This window comes from Olea europaea, chromosome 11, assembly GCF_002742605.1.
Source record: "Olea europaea var. sylvestris chromosome 11, O_europaea_v1, whole genome shotgun sequence".
Taxonomy (NCBI): Eukaryota; Viridiplantae; Streptophyta; class Magnoliopsida; order Lamiales; family Oleaceae; genus Olea; species Olea europaea.
Window position 1 is genome coordinate 17,597,785 of NC_036247.1, and position 20,151 is coordinate 17,617,935.

At 32.8% G+C, this 20,151-nt stretch overlaps 1 protein-coding gene across 1 annotated transcript; it reads right to left on the reverse strand.

The window, feature by feature from the left end:
• Nucleotides 1-410: 410 nt before the first annotated feature.
• Nucleotides 411-7,686, reverse strand: LOC111403638 (26S proteasome regulatory subunit 4 homolog A-like). Its single transcript, XM_023032215.1, has 6 exons — nucleotides 7,101-7,686; nucleotides 4,671-4,916; nucleotides 4,071-4,240; nucleotides 3,780-3,996; nucleotides 3,536-3,676; nucleotides 411-993 (listed from the first exon to the last, which is right to left on the reverse strand). The coding sequence occupies exons 1-6, from the start codon at nucleotides 7,575-7,577 to the stop codon at nucleotides 910-912; spliced, it is 1,335 nt and encodes a 444-aa protein (XP_022887983.1). The 5' UTR covers nucleotides 7,578-7,686; the 3' UTR covers nucleotides 411-909.
• Between the last annotated feature and the right edge of the window lie 12,465 nt (nucleotides 7,687-20,151).

Genomic DNA, 20,151 nt, shown 5'->3' on the forward strand with positions numbered 1-20,151 from the left:
GGATTGGGACTGGTAGGGAGAACATGATCCCTCCCCTGTAGTGACTTATCCTGTCCCAACCCAGTCTTAATCGGGCTATGAGAGTGAAGGAAACAAAAATACCCAACGAGATGGAAGACGGAAAAGGCTACCTTGACACGCCCCCTTGCTATCCCTACTTTGGTGGGACAAAACGTTGGGATGGAAGACGGAAAAGGCTACCTTGACACGCCCCCTTGCTATCCCTACTTTGGTGGGACAAGACCATAAATATTATCATTCCCCCCTTCATAACGACTTAATAAACATGGAAATTTATATTTATTTATCTATATAGCGTTCTATTAATGAAACATGAACACTGCTTATGAACATTAATGCATACATTTTGTAAGTTGGTGTGCCAACTAAAGGATATGTTGCCACGATAATGATAGTAAGAAGATGCTAACATCACAAGCGTAATTACACACTGGAAGTGAGAAAGATGTCACCATAGACCAATGGTCACTGACGGGGCATGGGACATGCTGGAGTCTTCTCCTCGTAAGCACATAGGACATAATAGCTTCGCACACACCTAAGCATTTTTTTTCCACTGAAATTCTTCATTGCAAGGAAAGTAACATATATGAGCTTTGCAGTATCAAATGATCTACAATACAGCAATTGGATGCAGGCAAACTTTTGACAATGTAAATTACATAGGAGTACGAGTCTTAAGAAGGGTCAGGGACACCTCATGAAATAAGAAAAATTAACCATGCCTATTTGGATCGGCAAATTTTGACACCTGGAACTTTCATCTTTCATAAATGATCACAAGATCACCGTAAGAACAAGAGCCCAAGGGTTCAAAAGACAAACAAGCTGTAAAAGTTCTTGAGAAATCGAGAAATGAGTTGATGGCCAAACAGAACAAGGTTATGATCACATATAGAGCCCTTCTGGAACACCTTCTTTCTTCTTGAACATAACCTTGTCTTTAGCCTTCTTGAAATCTGGATGCATCACCTGAACAAGAGTAACAGATGTCAATATCAACAAATAGGCTCACGTCTCATTTTAACCCACAGCATAAATTTTTTTTTTTTCATTTTCCCTTTATTGATCAGTCAGAGTGAAGTGAATAACAAACCTGAACATTGCAAGATATAAATGCACAAAGGACAATGACCCCATTTTTTATGAATTCAAAAAGTTCAGATTCATGAAATAAAATATTCTTTCTTATTATTATTATTATTATTTTTTATTTAATTAATTATATATATATATATATATTAATTATAAGTATGAGTAAGTAATATATGAAAAGTAAAATATACCATAATATATGTAATTAAAATTAATTATAGACTTTGACTTAGAAATTGTCCTCGTGACTGGGAGTATTGGCAGTTGAATGGGAAGGTAACATAAATTTTCTCCCTTTGATTTCTTTCTGCCATGCCCAGTATAAGCTAGCAGGAAAAGGAATCCCAATTCTACATCGGTAACTAAATTAAAAATTGGATTGACATATAAAGGAGGGGCAACGTTTTGGGAAGGCGGCAAAGTATATAAACAGCAGGAGAAAAATATTATTATTTATGCAAAAGCAGAAAAAGAACAAGAGAAAACTAGCATCCACTCAATCTAAAATTATGTGATGTAAGAAGGATATAATTATAGAATAAAGAATGTCCAAATCTAAAAGATTTTGTCACCAAGAAAAATAAGAAAAGATACACAGCACATGAACTTCTACAGGAAAAACTTTTCTGCAGTAAAAGCAGGGGAGGAGCTAGAAAATGATATTAGGATGTGCAATTTCGAATAAACTCGCACCACATGAGGCTGAACTCATGACATTCATGACAAAGAGTGTACGACAAGTTGACACTTAATGAAATAAAAGAAGTCTAGATGTCTCATTCTAAGATGTCCCACTAGAAATTTTTATCTTCTCTTACCGAATAAAAAACCAACGCTCACCTTAAAAATTATAAATTAACTGAATCGTGATCGAAATAAGCGAAGGATACATATCCACCAATAAAAAACTTACAAAATATTTAATGAATATTGCTCTAAATAACTTTAACGATCAATCTTTTCAAATAACTAAAAGGTTTGATCGAAGCACCCAATCAACAATACATCAATATATGTTATTATCTCAAAAATGCTATTTGTTGTGGACAACAATCTTTACTTCACTTCATTTCATAGTGAGTGAAGAATCACATCCTAAGTGAGAAAAATCGACTAAGAATTATTAAGGTAAAAAAAAAAAAAATCAGACTTAATTCATGTCCATGTTTGGCTGAGTTTCAAAAATATACTCATATAGATTAATCCATAAGTAAACAAATTTTAACAAATTTTCTTTTTAATTACAAGATCAAATTTAGAGCAAGTTATTTATTTTGAAGACAATATCCATTTCATGGTCAAAATTAGTAATTTTTTCTTATAAGTATGAGTAAGTAATATATGAAAAGTAAAATATACCATAATATATGTAATTAAAATTAATTATAGACTTTGACTTAGATAAAATTCAGATTTTAATCTCTAACAAACAAGGACATAGTGTCTCTAATTATTAAAATAATTAATTTTTAGATGTGATCAGTACAAATCATCTATTATAAAATTTATTTATAAGGAAATTTAGTCAAACGTGCATTAAATAAAATGCCTAATTTGAAAATAAGATATTCACGTTTCATGAATGCGATGAAAATAATATTTAATAATTGTAGAGCTGGGCTTGAGTTAGAATTCAAATTAGAGCTGGACTAACACAAATATTTGGGTCAAAATTAAACAACTTATTCTTAGTCCCCGTTTGCCCCCCCCCCCCCCCCCCCCATTCTCTTTCATTTTTTTTTATCTCTCTTATTTTCAACCATACAATATTCCATAAAATAATATTACACGTAAATTTTTCATTCTTTTTCAACCACACATTCTTAATAATAAAAAAATAATATTTCAAACATTAAAATTTGAAAAAAATGGGGGCCAAATGGGGGCTTAATTATCCATATAGGGTGGGATAGGCAGGGCTATAGCCCATCCCCGCCCCCCACTAGCTCCGCCCCGAGTAAAAGTAAATAGTTCAACATTTTCTCTATTGTATCCATCATTAATGGAACCCATTTGGTTTCCATTGCAAAACTTAATTAAAATAACTCTTTGCAACAGAATGCATTGACATTTCTTTTACTCAATAATGTATTGGAAGCAAACATGCAAGGCATTCAAACAAATATAAGGCTGTACAACCCTATTTACTCTCTTAATCCATGTCAACCTACCTCTACCACGTTTCCTCACTCAGTTTCTAGACCTTTTTACCATGCCGATTTGCCAGTGCAAGAGCTAAAACTATTGCTGTGCATCATTAATATTTTCATACCAGCTGCTCATCACTAAAGACCACATATCGCAAATCTAGATTGTAAGCCAAAATTAGAGTACTAGCATTCTAAACGATTATGCGTATCCTCCCCCACACTGATGAGAGCTACAATTTAAAACTTTTATCAGAATATCAGGGACTCACCTTCATACGGCGCTCTCTTAAAGCAAGCAATCCAGCTTCAGTACATATTGCCTTGATATCAGCTCCAGAAAACTCATCTTTTGTCATAACAAACTCTTCTAGGTTAACGTCATCTGCCAATGTCATCCTCGATGTGTGTATCTACATAAGAAAGGTCCAGTAAGTTAAGTGGACTATCATTAAAAACGTTTCACTGGGATGACCTTATGCAATACTCCTTCGATGTGTACAAACAGCTGTTCACCTGGAAAATACGCCTCCTAGTCTTAATATCTGGAAGAGGGAATTCAATCTTCCGGTCTATTCTGCCAGGTCGAAGCAGAGCAGGATCAAGACTTTCAATTTTATTTGTTGCAAGAATTACTTTAACATCTCCTCTTGAATCAAAACCATCTAATTGGTTCAGAAGCTCCAGCATAGTCCTCTGAATTTCACGTTCACCACCTGAGTGAGCATCATACCTGTACATAGCATTCACTAATAAAAATATATCTACAACGGTACACTTCCAGGCTAAGAACGTTCAGAAGATTACCTTTTTGTACCAATTGCATCAATTTCATCAATAAAGACAATAGATGGGGAGAGATCATCAGCAACTCTAAAGAGTTCCCTCACCAATTTAGGACCATCTCCCAGGTATTTTTGGATCAATTCACTTCCAACAACACGCAAGAAAGTTGCTGATGTAGAGTTTGCAACAGCCTGAAGAACATTAAAAAATGAGGTTTATAAGACTATATCACTTTCAGCATCCAACATTTTTGAATAGTCACATATCAAAGATCATATGAAGTGAAAGGACTTGATCAAACCCATGGCAACACCTACGATGCTATGTAAATTAGACTTACAAGTTTCATCATGGTATCTTTTTTCTTCCTTATTCTGTTCTTCTAACAAAATGCTATATCTTGCATTGTCCATCTCAGGAAAACATAATAATTACAAGAATTAAAGGCATAAAATATTTTCCCCCATGTCCTAGAATGAGTAAAATTTTACAAATTTCAGATGCTCAGGATAAAGCCAGTATTAGCATACAAGAGTTACATCTATCACAGACGGCATGTCAAACGTACAAATATATATGCTCAGTTCAGAATTCTGAAAAAAAAAGTATAACTACACAAACCTTTGCAAGCAATGTTTTTCCCGTTCCAGGCTCCCCATACAGTATGACCCCCTTGGGAGGCTTGATACCAATGTCTTCATATAATTCAGGGTGAGTCAATGGGAGCTCAACAGCCTCTTTAATCTCCTGGATCTGGGCATCCAACCCACCAATATCAGCATAAGATTCCAATGGTGCCTTTTCGACCTTCATTACAGAAACCATGGGGTCGACATCATCTTGAAGAAGTCCAACAACAGAAAGAACCTGAAATAAATTAAAGTTACTTTAGAAGGTACAATGTACAAAACTTGTTGATAAACTAGAATCATTGTTAGACATACCCCTTTTTCTCACTTCAATTTTTTTTTTTTTTCCTTTTTTTTTTTTTTTTTTTTGGGGGCGGAGGGGATGGGGTGCATCTTCTTCTCAAAGCATCCTTTTTTTTTTTCCATACAAGGCAGGGAGTTTTGAAATTTCTTGAATGCATAATTGTTATAGACATTTCTTCGAGGTGGTAAACACACAAATGCAATTTTATATCTTAAGACAACCTTGTACAGTTGTACTACAACTATTTTTCAAGAATTTACAGCTTCCTCCCAACCTTCATCAAATAACAAACTGGCTCCAAATTCCCATGATTATAGAATTATCTCTTATTTATTTTGACATAATGATTTTTAGAAATTGTTTTTATTACAATATTTAAATGAAACATGATTTCAAATAATATGACATCTTACTCCAACAAGTTCAACTCATTGAGTAAATGATTCTACTAATGAAATTTCATGAGTACACAACCACAAAATGCAAAACTATGAGGACCACATGTCCCATCCTTCTGCTAAATTCACCCTGTTATCCAACCTCAACACTTTCCTGTCCCTAGTTAGGGAATTGGATGGTAAAGATGTGAGTAGGCAATGTAGATGAGAGAGAGCGCATCCACTTGATTTAAAGGTTAAAATTCATACATACTAGAATCAAGGTTTTCTACAAAATATCATGACAATCAAAAATCAGAAATGTATTTAGACATAAAATGCAATGAATGTTAAAGTAATTATAGATCTTGGAAAATTTAAATGTAAAATCACTTGCAATAGTTTGAAATGATCCTGACCAGATCATGCAAACCAATACAAATGATCATCCCACATTTTAGTTAAGTTAATCATTAACATAAAGTTGTGAATCTTGTGATTCCAATTAGAAAAGAACTTGTAAAAAAGAAACTTGAAGAATCCAATGCCAAAAAAGTCTTAAAGTGAGTTGTAGCAAAACCTTCATGCACATATCACACTAATAGCATCAAATATCAGCCAGCATGTATCTCGATTCTCACATTACACAGAATATGAACATGGTTAAAATTAACACTCAAACTCCTACCAATATGCTATATTTTTAATGCTGGCTAAGTAAATAGATACACGAGAAAAAGAAATAAAACAATTAGAGATTCTGTCACTTGTGGGGCGAAACCAGCAAAAGCTTGCTCCAAATCCCTGGAACCTACAAGTTTTTCATATGACCTGAAGGTCATTCCCATCCATCAAAAGTCACAAACAAAATGCCGTCAAAGACTATTTGAGACTCTCTTAACCCATTGCTGAACTTTATAAGCATTCCCCACGTCTACTTAAATTTTGTCCAAATACCATTGTGACAAGTCCTTGACAAATGGAAAGTGAATCAACTAATCATGTGAAACACTACCCCTGTTTGGTAGGGAATTTTGAGTAAATTTTGATAGAAGTTGATGAAATGTGTGGTAGAAAAGTTGTGGGACCCAAAAGATATGTGGTTGAAATGAATTGCTGACTTTGAATTAAATTGAAATCTAGATTTTAATTGGTACCAAAAAAATTAACGGAGATAAAAAAAAATTTCCATTTTGACTTCACAAGCTCTCCAACAATATAAGATAAGCTCTACCTTCCATGTAACAACTGCAGAGTATAAATTCCAAATTACTTACTCAATGAACAAAGAAACAAACACTAAAAACCCACAATAAGCAAGAACCAGAGTCTACATGTACTTAAAACAGCATAGATTCACTTTTTCTATTGATCTAATGTAGATAAAATAACAGTTTAACCATCAAAAATTAACTAATAACATTCAAGACCAGTATTAGCCAAATGTCAATGGAATCCTACCTTCCCTTTCCTCACCTCTCAACCCTGTCCTCCAAACATTCAAGACCAGTATTAGCCAAACGTCAATGGAACCCTACCTTCCCTTTCCTCACCTCTCAACCCTGTCCTCCAAACATACTTTGCTAGCTAGTGCTAACCATAAATTCCAAATAACTAATTTCCAATTATCCTTTAAACTACTTCTAAATCACCCCAAATTTTGACCAGAAACCCAAACTCTCAAACCCCAGCTCTAAAATACAAAAAACCTAATTTACAAAACCAAAACATCAAAGAATACCTTATTGTGCATGAGGATCGAGCAGCCAGGTTCGAGCTGATCCTTGTCGACAAAGGACAAGATCCCGACGTAGTACTCTGGCCCCACAGACGACGAGACAATGGCGTGATTCTCATCAATCAACTCCTCCAAGTTCCCAACGCTCATGGGGGACCCACGCAGGTCATCGACCTTCGATCGATCCTCCTCTGTTTTCTCTTCCTGGGGTTTCAACCTTTCCTGATTTGCTACGAACTCTTCTTCCATTAACAAATAGTCCTTGATTCTTTCGAGCTTTAGCAGCCGCAGTTTGCACTTGGACAGTGGCGTCACCGTCGGGACCCGTGCCGCCACCTCGGATCCCTTTTGCTTCCTCTGCTTACGGCCTACACGAGCAGGCGCCGGCGGTGGCTCGAATTTCTTGTCTTTCTTGTCGCCATCATTCTTCCGATCTCCGGGAAATTGGCGATTCAATCCGCCGGGAGTGCCCTGACCCATAATTCTGGTATCTAATCAGAGATGAAATTGGGCTCTTTTGGAGAGAGATTTGTGTTTGTATTCAAGAATGGGCTAGACTTGGAGCATGTTTGCCTAGGTTAGAACTTAAAGGTGGGATATCAGGTTTAGATAAGGAGAAAATAATTTCTTCAATTTCAAATAGAAATTAATTTATTGAATAATTGATCTAATAACCATGTTGGAGAAACAAAATTATATACTTCATTAAAACTTAGTCTCATTCTTCAAAATTAATTTTTTTCTTAAATTTATTTTCAATCATTTTTACACATAAATTTAAAAAATATATATTTTTACATTTTAATCGTATTTTTTTAAAAAAATATTTTGTACTAAATTTATTTTCAATGGGCTAAATGTTAAAATAATTGATTCACTTTAGACAAAGTGAAAATTTGTTAAGCACAATAATGATAGCAGCATGAGAGACTCGATTAGATACTTTTCAGTATAAGAAGATAAATTGATTTAAGAGAAAATTTACAAGACACTATGAGAAGATAAATTGATTCACGAGAAAATTTACAAGACACTTTTTCAGTATAATTTATTCCAATATAATTTTTAGAACTTTTTTCGATGCTAATCGTGACATCTTTAAGATGGAAAGTCTACTAACCGTTAGCTTGTTTGATTGATTACTTTTTGCTTTCTTGAAAAAGTAAGAATGATTTGTATCACTATTAAAATTATTTGGTGAGGAACTTCTTGAGGAGCTCAATGCTCCTTGATCTTTTGTAATGTTATGTGACAATGAGAAGTCGTTTTCTATATGCTCGCACATGACTTGTCTCTCTTTCTCATACATCCTCAATTGCACAGATTTCTTCGTCAAGTCTCATATAATTGCTAATTTTAAATAGTTTCAGACGAACTATTTGAACTTGCAATTTATTCCATCGAAGCATCGGCTTCGTTTATCTTTAGACAAAGTGAAAAGTTGTTAAGCACAATAATGATGGTAGCATGAGAGACTCCTTGTTTGTTAGGGATTTTAATCCAATTAAAATCAATTTTTTTTATCGTTATTTCACTATTTTATTCGTCATTTTTGAATTCTTCTCTTATAGATAAGACTCACTTTATCTCTAACGGTTAAAAAATTTATTATCAAAATCCTACTAAACAAGCACTCGATTAGATACTTTTCAGTATAATATGATAAATTGATTTAAGAGAAAATTTACAAGAAACTTTTCAATATAATTTTTAGAACTTTTTTCGATGCTAATCGTGACATCTTTAAGATGGAAAGTCTACTAACCGTTAGCTTGTTTGATTGAATTTTTTTTATTTTTTAATTTTATTTTTGGGTGCTTTCTTGAAAAAGTAAGAATGATTTGTATCACTATTAAAATTATTTGGTGAGGAACTTCTCGAGGAGCTCAATGCTCCTTGATTTTTTGTAATGTTATGTGACAATGAGAAGTCGTTTTCTATTAGCTCGCACATGACTTGTCTCTCTTTCTCATACATCCTCAATTGCACAGATTTCTTCGTCAAGTCTTATATAATTGCTAATTTTAAATAGTTTCAGACGAACTATTTGAACTTGCAATTTATTCCATCGAAGCATCGGCTTCGTTTATCTTAAGCAAAATGGCAGATAGCGAATGAATTTTTCCATACATCCTCCTAGAACACATATACAAGCTTTAGAGTCATCAAAAAGGTTGAATTTAGATTAGGTTAAATTCTTGTTGGTAGATTAGTATCAAAATCCATGTGGACTTGAACCCAAAGACAGTAAAAATTCACACAAGTCACGGTCTCTGGTTTCTTTGCTGCCACTAGGCTTGGTGGTAAAGGTTGTACCACTGCTTGATTCTACAAAAAAATTGTTAAGGAATTCTCTCTTGGGTTGTTTGAACATATAGCACAATTTTGTTGAAATAAATAATTTTTTTCTTTGTTTAATTTATTGCATTTTATGCCCCCGTTTGTTTCTTATTTTTGGAAGAATGAGAATGAAAAATATAATCGTTACGACCCCATATAAGAGATAAAAATTCAAATTTGGTGGTTTGACGTAATGGATAACGGTCATATTTTTCATCTTAATGAGAAAATAATGGAAACCAAACGCTCATATATAATATTAAGCATGTGTATAAAAGAGTCAATAATCACTTGTAATAATATAAGTTGAATGCTTGCAATGAGAAGTACAATGGAACACAACTTATATTTAATAAGAAAAATATTTTACAACTAATATATAAAGTTTGACACATTGTATGGTATGTTTTAGTGTTGACCGGTCTCTGGTTTCTTTGCTGCCACTAGGCTTGGTGGTAAAGGTTGTACCACTGCTTGATTCTACAAAAAAATTGTTAAGGAATTCTCTCTTGGGTTGTATGAACATATAGCACAATTTTGTTGAAATAAATAATTTTTTTCTTTGTTTAATTTATTGCATTTTATGCCCTCGTTTGTTTCTTATTTTTGGAAGAATGAGAATGAAAAATATAATCGTTACGACCCCATACAAGAGATAAAAATTCAAATTTGGTGGTTTGAGGTAATGGATAACAATCATATTTTTCATCTTAATGAGAAAATAATGGAAACCAAACGATCATATATAATATTTAGCATGTGTATAAAAGAGTTAATAATCACTTGTAATAATATAAGTTGAATGCTTGCAATGAGAAGTACAATGTAACACAACTTATATTTAATAAGAAAAATATTTTACAACTAATATATAAAGTTTGACACATTGTATGGTATGTTTTAGTGTTGACTAATTTTTTATTCGGGATTGTAATTTGTCATTATCACAAAAATAATTCAATGAGAATATTAGTAAACTTGGAGTATATTGAGTAGAACACATGTCGAGTTTAATTATATCGTATGACCATGCGAAGCATTAAATATTACTTGATCATCGAGTACTTTATTTAAATCCATGGATGAAGTTGTATATAATTTTTTTTTATTAATTTTTTTTTTTACCAAAGGATGATGTCAATTTGATTGATCCAATATTTCGATGGGATAGGATTTGAGAATGAACAAAGTATAGAACACGAATCCATGTTGAAAATTGTCGCCTTTAAAAGTAGGTCGAGTAACTACTTAAGTATTTTATGTTGAACGATTATAAATTTGTGATCACTGTTTAGTAGGGATGGCAAATAGGTTCGTCGGCTCGGGCCGCCCATGGCTCTGCTCGGAAAAAAAGCTCTAGTCCGCTCTGCTCGAGGCTCGTGAGAATCGAGCCAAAGCTCGAGTTGAGCCCCATGTTAGGATGCCGGGCAAAGCTCGAACCGGCCCGTATGGCTCGTGAGCCCTATATTTAAAAAAAAATAAAAAAAATAAAAATTATAAGGCAACAACACGCTGCCTTAATTGTGTTAAGGCAACAGGTTGCTGCCTTGTTTAAGGCAACAACCTGTTGCCTTAAGATTAAGGCAGCAAGGTTGCCAAAAAAAGAAAAAAAAAAATTCGAGCCGCCTCGGCTCATGTCGAGCCTAATTTTTTTGGCTAAGTTTTTGCTTTGTTCGGCTCGGGCCCAAAAAAAAGCTTGTTCGTTTTAACCGAGCCAAGTTCTGAATTTCGGCTCGCGAGCCGGCTCAACTCGATTTGTTGACATTCCTATTATTTAACGACGACTAGTCTCCCACGTTTATGATTAATTTATAGGATCACTGAAGAATATTGAATCTAAGTTAATTAGATTAATTAGAGGAGCAAAATGATCATATTTGTCCATACCAAATTATTGGATTTCAAACAAGGATGAAATACATGTATAGTAGGTTAAAGGAAAATATTGCAAATATTTTACCTCCAGTGATTTTATATATTTTAATAATCTAGTCGTATAATTTTAATAACACGATGACTAATATAAATTGGACGGTTTATGATAGATTAGACATGATTATTGAAAAATAATTTTCTTGTTCTTTTGATTCTGTCTTGTTCCAACCAATTTAGAATTGAATTTTTAATTTAATTAAAGGATGTACGAAGATGGGTATAGTCTACACTTTGGAAAGCATTATAAAAGGCTAATAGGTTAGAAGCTTCACGTTCCTAAAATCAAAAGTTGGAAGTTTGTAATCGAAAGAGCTGAAAGTTCTTGATTCAAATCAAGATAAGAAATTGATTTTCGAATTTGGGTGTATTATAAATCCCTTTATTGATTATAACATATACGTGAACAACTAGTAAAGATTTTTGTTTAATGATTAAAGAATTTTTTTTTATTTTTCAAGTAATTCTTGTTTTGCTTTTCAATACTAGTGAGTACAAATATACAATGACCAATTAATCAAACTTGATCAGTTAACTATTACAACCAGCTAATCTGGAAGCATGAGGATGGAAAAACCACTGTAATATAATTTGTTTAATTGAGAACTACAAATCTTTTATTGTGACGAAAATGTTTGTGACGCAAAAAAGTTCGGCCATTTTAACCGAGCCGACCCCGAGCTAAAACTTTAAGCTAGTGAGCCGGCTCAGCCCGACTTGTTTACATCCCTATCTACAGCTCTTACAGAAGTGGCGTGGCTGAGCTGTAGTTATTGTAATAACAGAATTTGGTTTTTGTAGAATGGCACCTTGGACAATTTAATTGTTCTTGCTTTACGAACTGTGGTTGTGGCCATGGCCGTCCGTTTATATATGTATATATAGATGGGTCTTGCATTTTAAGTAATTTGATTATGGAGTGGAATTTGTGATCACTGTTTAGTAGGGATGGCAATTAGGTTCGTCGGCTCGGGCCGCCCATGGCTCTGCTCGGAAAAAAAAGCTCGAGCCCGCTCTGCTCGAGGCTCGTGAGAATTGAGCCAAAGCTCAAGTTAAGCCCCATGTTAGGATGCCGGGCAAAGCTTGAACCGGCCCGTGTGGCTCGTGAGCCCTATATTTAAAAAAAATAAAAATAAATAAAAATTATAAGGCAACAACACGCTGCCTTAATTGTGTTAAGGCAACAGGTTGCTGCCTTGTTTAAGGCAACAACCTGCTGCCTTAAGATTAAGGCAGCAAGGCTGCCAAAAAAAGAAAAAAAAATTCGAGCCGCCCCGGCTCAGGTCGAGCCTAAATTTTTTGGTTAAGTTTTTGCTTTGCTCGGCTCGGGCCCGAAAAAAAGCTTGTTCGTTTTAACCGAGCCAAACTCTGAATTTCGGCTCGCGAGCCGGCTCAGCTCGATTTGTTGACATCCCTACTGTTTAGCGACGACTAGTCTCCCACGTTTATGATTAATTTATAGGATCACTGAAGAATATTGAATCTAAGTTAATTAAATTAATTAGAGGAGCAAAATGATCATATTTGTCCATACCAAATTATTGGATTTCAAACGGATGAAATATATGTACAGTAGGTTAAAGGAAAATATTGCAAATATTTTACCTCCAATGATTTTATATATTTTAATAATCTAGTCGTATAATTTAATAAAAACAATGACTAATTTAAATTGGACAGTTTATGATGGATTAGATATGATTATTGAAAAATTATTTTCTTGTTCTGTTGATTCTATCTTGTTCCAACCAATTTAGAATTGAATTTTTAATTTAATTGAAAGATGTACGCTCATGGGTATAGTCTACACTTTGGAAAGCATTATAAAAGGCTAATATGTTAGAAGCTTCACGTTCCTAAAATCAAAAGTTGGAAGTTTGTAATCTAAAAAGCTGAAAGTTCTTGATTCAAATCAAGATAAGAAATTGATTTTCGAATTTGGGTGTATTATAAATCCCTTTATTGATTATAACATATACGTGAACAACTAGTAAAGATTTTTGTTTAATGATAAAAGAAATTTTTTATTTTTCAAGTAATTCTTGTTTTGCTTTTCAATACTAGTGAGTACAAATATACAATGACCAATTAATCAAACTTGATCAGTTAACTATTACAACCAGCTCATCTGGAAGGATGATCATACTTGCATGAGGATGGAAAAACCACTGTAATATAATTTGTTTAATTGAGAACTACAAATCTTTTATTGTGACGAAAATGCTTGTGAAGATCTTTTAATTTTGTACAATAACAGGCTCAGTTTCTTGAACCAATATCAAACACCACCTCAATCCGATTGCTCAACCCACAAAGATTATTCACCATTTTGTTGTCATGTATCAGAACCCACAAATCAAGGCTGGCCCCAAGAATTTAGAGGTCCCAGACGATTAATTATTATGGGGTCCCTCAAAACAAAATTTATTTTTCAAGTCTAACAATGTGTAAATATTTAAATAATTAACACTTTTATATTAGAAAGAAAACTTTATACAATTCAAAAGATAAAAGAGCAAAATAAAACTTCTTTCACAACTCGAAAGATTAGGCTAGCATAAGATTTAACTTTCTCACATTTTGAGATGTAAAATTAGTAATCAAACGACTATCATCAAGTTTTTTCAACATATTTTTTTTTCCAATAAAAATCATAGCTAATCCATTCAATCACTCTTGTGACATGGATGATCGAAGATAAGATTTAATCAACTTTAACTTTGAAAGACTTCTTTCAGTAGAGACAACTGTGACATGAATAGTCAGTATTACTTTATAAGCAATTCAAGCATTTGCAAAACAACAGTTTATTCTCTTAATGTAATCCAATAAATCGATTGCTCCAAAAATGTATGCAGATATAGCTTTCCTTAAAACTTTCAACTCAGATAATTTTATTCCATCAATATCAAAAATTGTATTATGCTTCAATTAATTTTCAAGTTTAATGCAAGAACACTTCAAAACATCATCATCAATATATTTAAGTCTTTTCAAATTAAACAAGAATCTAAAAATATCATCATATTTTTGAAATTGCTCAAATCTATTCTGAAGTGATAATAGAGCTTGATCCACTATATATGTGAAATTATTGATTTTAAAAGATTTTTCAACTATTTGTGTTATCTCTTCAAAAGAAGTCTCATCAAACTATTTTTTCTATGTATAACACGTTTTTCACGAAATATAGATTCAATTTCTAATTCACTTGCAATCTCTTTAGCATTAACCATGATCGATTTAAAACCAAATTCTCTATAACTTCTGAAAAATGAAATGAGGCCTTTTAAATGGTCTATAGCAGCATCAATATGCATGTCTTCTGCTTGCAAATGTTCGCTTACTTTGTAAACATTATTCAACACTTCATACCGTCCCAAATAAGAATTTAAAATTGTCAATTTCATATGTCGTAAAACACTGCACCTCACTTTTTATCTTAGGATCATCAACATTTGCTAATTGAAGTAACACTTTTTTTATTCGTGGAGCTTGAAATCTTATTGCTCTAACGCTTTCAATATGGCTTTCTCAACAAGTTTGTGACAAAGGGCTTAAGGGTAAAACCAATTACATTCTCTTTGAAAATTTTCCATTGTTTAGTAGATGAAGAAAATAAAGTGTATATACATTGTACCACCCCAAAGAAAGATTTAGCTTTTGAACAACAAGTGACCATATCACAAAATGCAAGATTAAGAATATGACATCTAAGGAATGTAGAATGCTCTAGGATTTAGCTGTAATAGTCTACTTTGAAATTTTTTATGTTGTCCTTTCATGTTAGCATCATTATCATAGCCTTAACCCCTTACATTACCAATATCAAGTTCTAGATTATTCATAGCATGCACTAATTCATCAAAAAGTTCCTTGCCTGATGTATCATCCACAATAAAAACCCTAAAAAGAAATTTTCAACCTTCACTGGACTTGTCGAAATATCTACACACCTCAATATTATAGACATTTGTTCTTTGTGTCTTACATCTGGAGTGCAATCAAGTATAATGGAAAAGTATTTGGATTTTTTTGAGTTTCTCAATGATTATTTTTTTTTATCTCGCTCACTAGCATAAGTATAAACTCATGAATTTTGTGTCCTAGATAATGATATTGAGTCTTTTTATTTTTTATTCGATGAACATGCTCTTGCATTACAGGATTGAACTCAACAATCATTTGAATCATACTTAAGAACATACCATTATTTTCTTGATATATCATCTCATTATCCCCATGAAATGCTAAATTATTTTCAGCAAGAGTTTTCACCACAGAGATTATTCTCAGTAATACTTGTCTCCAATGTTATCTATCTCTATTGTTTGTTCTTGTACACTTTTATCAATTATTTTACTCTTTTCAAATCTTAATTCTATTTCTATACATATACTCATATTATTGATGTGGTCACAACTTACTTCATGCATTTACGTTTTTCACTAATATTTTTCCAATCATTTACTTCATCATGTGCCAATTGAGTTCTGATCCCATCATTCTTGAATAGCTTACAACAAAAGCAAAACACTTTATCCAAACTTTTTGAATATATCAACCATTTTTTATCATGTTTTTCTCTATTAGGTAATCGTCGAACATAATGTGTAGATGAGAAGTGTCGATTTGCTCTATCTTTCAGAAAAACTCTATCATTTTCTCTTATAGGACCTTTCATTACAATTAAATCTCTTAAATTTGTATTCATGTTTCCCTAATTTGCAGGATCAACAAGGTAAAGAGAAAATGGTTCATTATCTCTGTCAATAGATACATCTTCATTCATCACACAATATCCTTCCTCAATTGTATTAAATTTGTTATCATTCTCATTAAATACTTCTTTACTAACTACGTCTTCATCATGTGTTCGTTTACTAACTACGTCTTCATCATGTGTTCGTTTACTATTACTAAAAAACTTATCGAGTGCTCTATCTTGAGATTTAATCAACTTTTTAACATTTTCCTTCATTTTCTTTTGGCACATCCAGATTCAAATTTTCTTATAGACATAATAACAAGAAAAAAGTGATAAAACTTGATTGATGAGTCTCCAAAATGAAAGGATTCAAAAATTGGTGATAGTGGTGGTCGCGATGGTGATTGAAGTAGATAATGCAGCTGTTCAGAATCACTACCAAAGTAAGTTATTTTGTACAGATTATAAAAGAAACCATTACAAGAGAAGAAAATAATGATTTGTAAATAACTAAATATGAAAATAATAGGTACACATAGAGAATGCATTGCCTCCAGGAAGAAAAGTAGACATAATGGAAAAAGAAATGTCTCTCAAGTCTCGCAGTTAAAAAACTAAAAATATTTCAAAAAAGATGGAACATAATTACACATATGACCAAGGTCAACAAACCTACAAACTCAAATAATACTAGTGAAAAAAGGCCTAACTTGCTAATTTTGCTGGAACTTTTGTAGTGGTAGACTGGTCACCGGTAGTTTTTAGGGATTAATTCTGCCTTATGCTCTGTGGAGTCTGGAGAAGACGATTAAAAGAGAATGGATGGAGAAGGGTGGTTCGTTTTCCTAATTTATTTGCTAATTTCTTCTTATTCTTCTTTTTTTTTTTTTTTTAAAAGAGAGGGTAGTTTTGGACTTTTTTCAAGGCCTTCAAGAATATGAGGCCCAAGGCAAGTGTAACTCGCTTAACTGAGAAGCAAGAAGAAAACTAACAACTACCTTGTTTTCTCTCTTTGCACGTACACAACTTCAACAAGAAGGGGCCACATATTTACATAACTAGGGTAACAATAAAATGAGCCAAAAACCAAGATAATAGGGACCATTCAACTAGGGAGCAGGCCATGAGCAACAATCATTTTAAATGTTGCTTGAAATGGCCCAATTAGATTTTTTAGGTCCAGCCAAATAATTTAGTGTTGATTTCACATTTCAATCCTCGACCAAAACCTATAAAATTATCATTAAACATCATTGTCCGTTGAAGGTTGCTTGGCGACAAATACACAATGAGCTCACACCTTTGTGTCAAAGGACCAACAAAAGAAATAATATTACTCATTAGCCACAATTCACAAGGAAGAACCAATAAAATTGGATTTTTTTTACGTCTACATATATTTAGAAGATTCAAGCAACTTTTAAACTTCACCAAGGACAATACCTTAATGCCCATATCTAAGAGAATATATTGTGAAAGCAATTTTTCAAGCTTTATCACATCCTATTATACAATATTTCTAATGAAATGTAATATAACATCATTATGTTTAATGCTTTCGTGAAAAATAGATTTTTTTTTAATTGATGTAATGAAAATTAATTATCTGAAAATACTACCACATAATCATTTTATGAAGCAAATCCTTAAACCACAAAACCTCTTTAATTGCTTCGGTGATAGTAATATATTCCGATTTAGTTGTGGATAGTACAACTATGTGTTATAATTGAAATTTTCAACTAATGCAAGAGTTAGGCAAAGTAAATATGTAGGCGGAAGTAGACTTCGTATTATCTCTATACCCAGCATAGTCTGTATCTACAAAACCTCTCAATATCACTCATTCCTTATTGATACCAAACTTTGTACATACATCACTAGTCCCCTTCAAATGCCCAAGTAACCATTTCAAAGCCTCCCAATGTCTGAGGCCTGGATTAGACATATACTAATTAAGGGTAATCACCGTAAAAGCTAATTTCGATCTAATGTAAACCATCATATATATAATAGATCCAACCACAATAGAATATGAAATCCTACTCATGTATTCTACTTCTTTATCATTATAGGAAACCTGACCTTTAGATAACACAAAGTGGTTAGCCAAAGGTAAAGTAACTGGTTTGCAATCATGCAAGCTAAATCTTTTTAACACTTTCAAAATATAAGGAGTTTGATGCAAAAACAACATAGAATTTGATCTATCTCTTTTAATTTCCATACCTGGGATTCTCTTTGCTTTACTTAGATCTTTCATGTTAGATTCGTCATTCAAATTCATTTATCGTACTTATACATTTAGAAGATGAACCAACCAAGAGCATATCATCAACATAAAAGCAATAGCGAGGTGTAATTTCGAGATTCAAAATCAAAGATAAAACTCGATTTGTAGATGTAAGATAGGAAATATGAGACAAATCAAGAGAAAAAAATGACAGGAAATTTAACACAATTCAACTGCAATTTTTTTGATGAAACGATTGGGTTTCAGTTGTGTTTTTCTTTTCCATGGATGAAAAAGGACACGGATGGGACAGAGTGGTGGGAGGTCAATTTGGGGTGGGTTAGAAAAGAAGAAAACTAATTTTATTTTTTGATTTTTGATTTTAATGGAAAATTATCATTTTGTCCCTTTAAAAATTATTAAAATGTGATCAAAATTATTTTTCTAATCGACTGACGAAATTGTGAATGAAAACCATCCAAAAAGACCTCACATGCAACTTTTGGAAATGTTAGGGATGATGACTGTAACAAATCAAATGTTTGAATTTAAAGATTTGGGGCTTCTGTTGCAATTATCCCTTAAAAATTTAAAAGTATTTAATATAGACTTTAACTCTCAAAAAATCTATGTTTTTGGTATATATATTCAAAAAAAAAGAAAAAAGAAAAGACATAAGAAAATGAACTAAGTAACTAATAAGATGTACTTTTACTTTTATAACCATTACATCACTTGTATTTGCAATAGAAAATTAAAGCAAAATATCACACCATTTTCAAGAGCAATTCTGCCAATTCATTATTGAAAAATGATAATCAGCATTCTAAAATTTTCAACCGCACATATAGTTAGTACTAGTTAGTTTTAATTCAATGAGATTGCAACCAGTTATGGAACCAGAAATCAATACTCAAACCAAGGTCAACAAACCTACAAACTCAAATAATACTAGCGAAAAAAGGCCCAACTTGCTAATTTTGCTGGAACTTTTGTAGTGGTAGATTGGTCACTGGTAGTTTTTAGGGATTAATTCTGCCTTATGCTCTGTGGATCTGGAGAAGACGATTAAAAGAGAATGGATGGAGAAAGGTGGTTTGTTTTCCTAATTTATCTGCTAATTTTTTCTTCCTTTTTTTTTTTTTTTTTTTTTTTTTTTTTTTTTTTTTTTTTTTTTTTTTTTTTTTTTTTTTTTTTTTTTAAAGAGAGGGTAGTTTTGGACTTTTTTTCGAGGCCTTCCAGAATATGAGGCCCAAGGCAAGTGAGGTCACTTGCCTTGGGCTACGGCCAGCACTGCCACAAATGAAGGAAAATGGTAACTGTAACTCGCCAAGAGAAGAGAGGAAAGAAAGCAATGTTAACTCGCTTAACTAAGAAGCAAGAAGAAAACGAACAGCTACCTTGTTTTCTCTCTTTGCACGTACACAACTTCAACAAGAAGGGGCCACATATTTACATAACTAGGGTAACAATAAAATGAGCCAAAAACCAAGATAAAAGGGACCATTCAACTAGGGAGCAGGCCATGAGCAACAATCATTTTAAATGTTGCTTGAAATGGCCCAATTAGTTTTTTTAGGTCCAGCCAAATAATTTAGTGTTGATTTCACATTTCAATCCTCGGCCAAAACCTATAAAATTATCATTAAACATCATTGTCCGTTGAAGGTTGCTTGGCGACAAATACACAATGAGCTCACACCTTTGTGTTAAAGGACCGACAAAAGAAATAATATTACTCATTAGCCACAATTCACTAGGAAGAACCAATAAAATTGGATTTTTTTAACGTCTACATATCTTTAGAAGATTCAAGCAACTTTTAAACTTCACCAAGGACA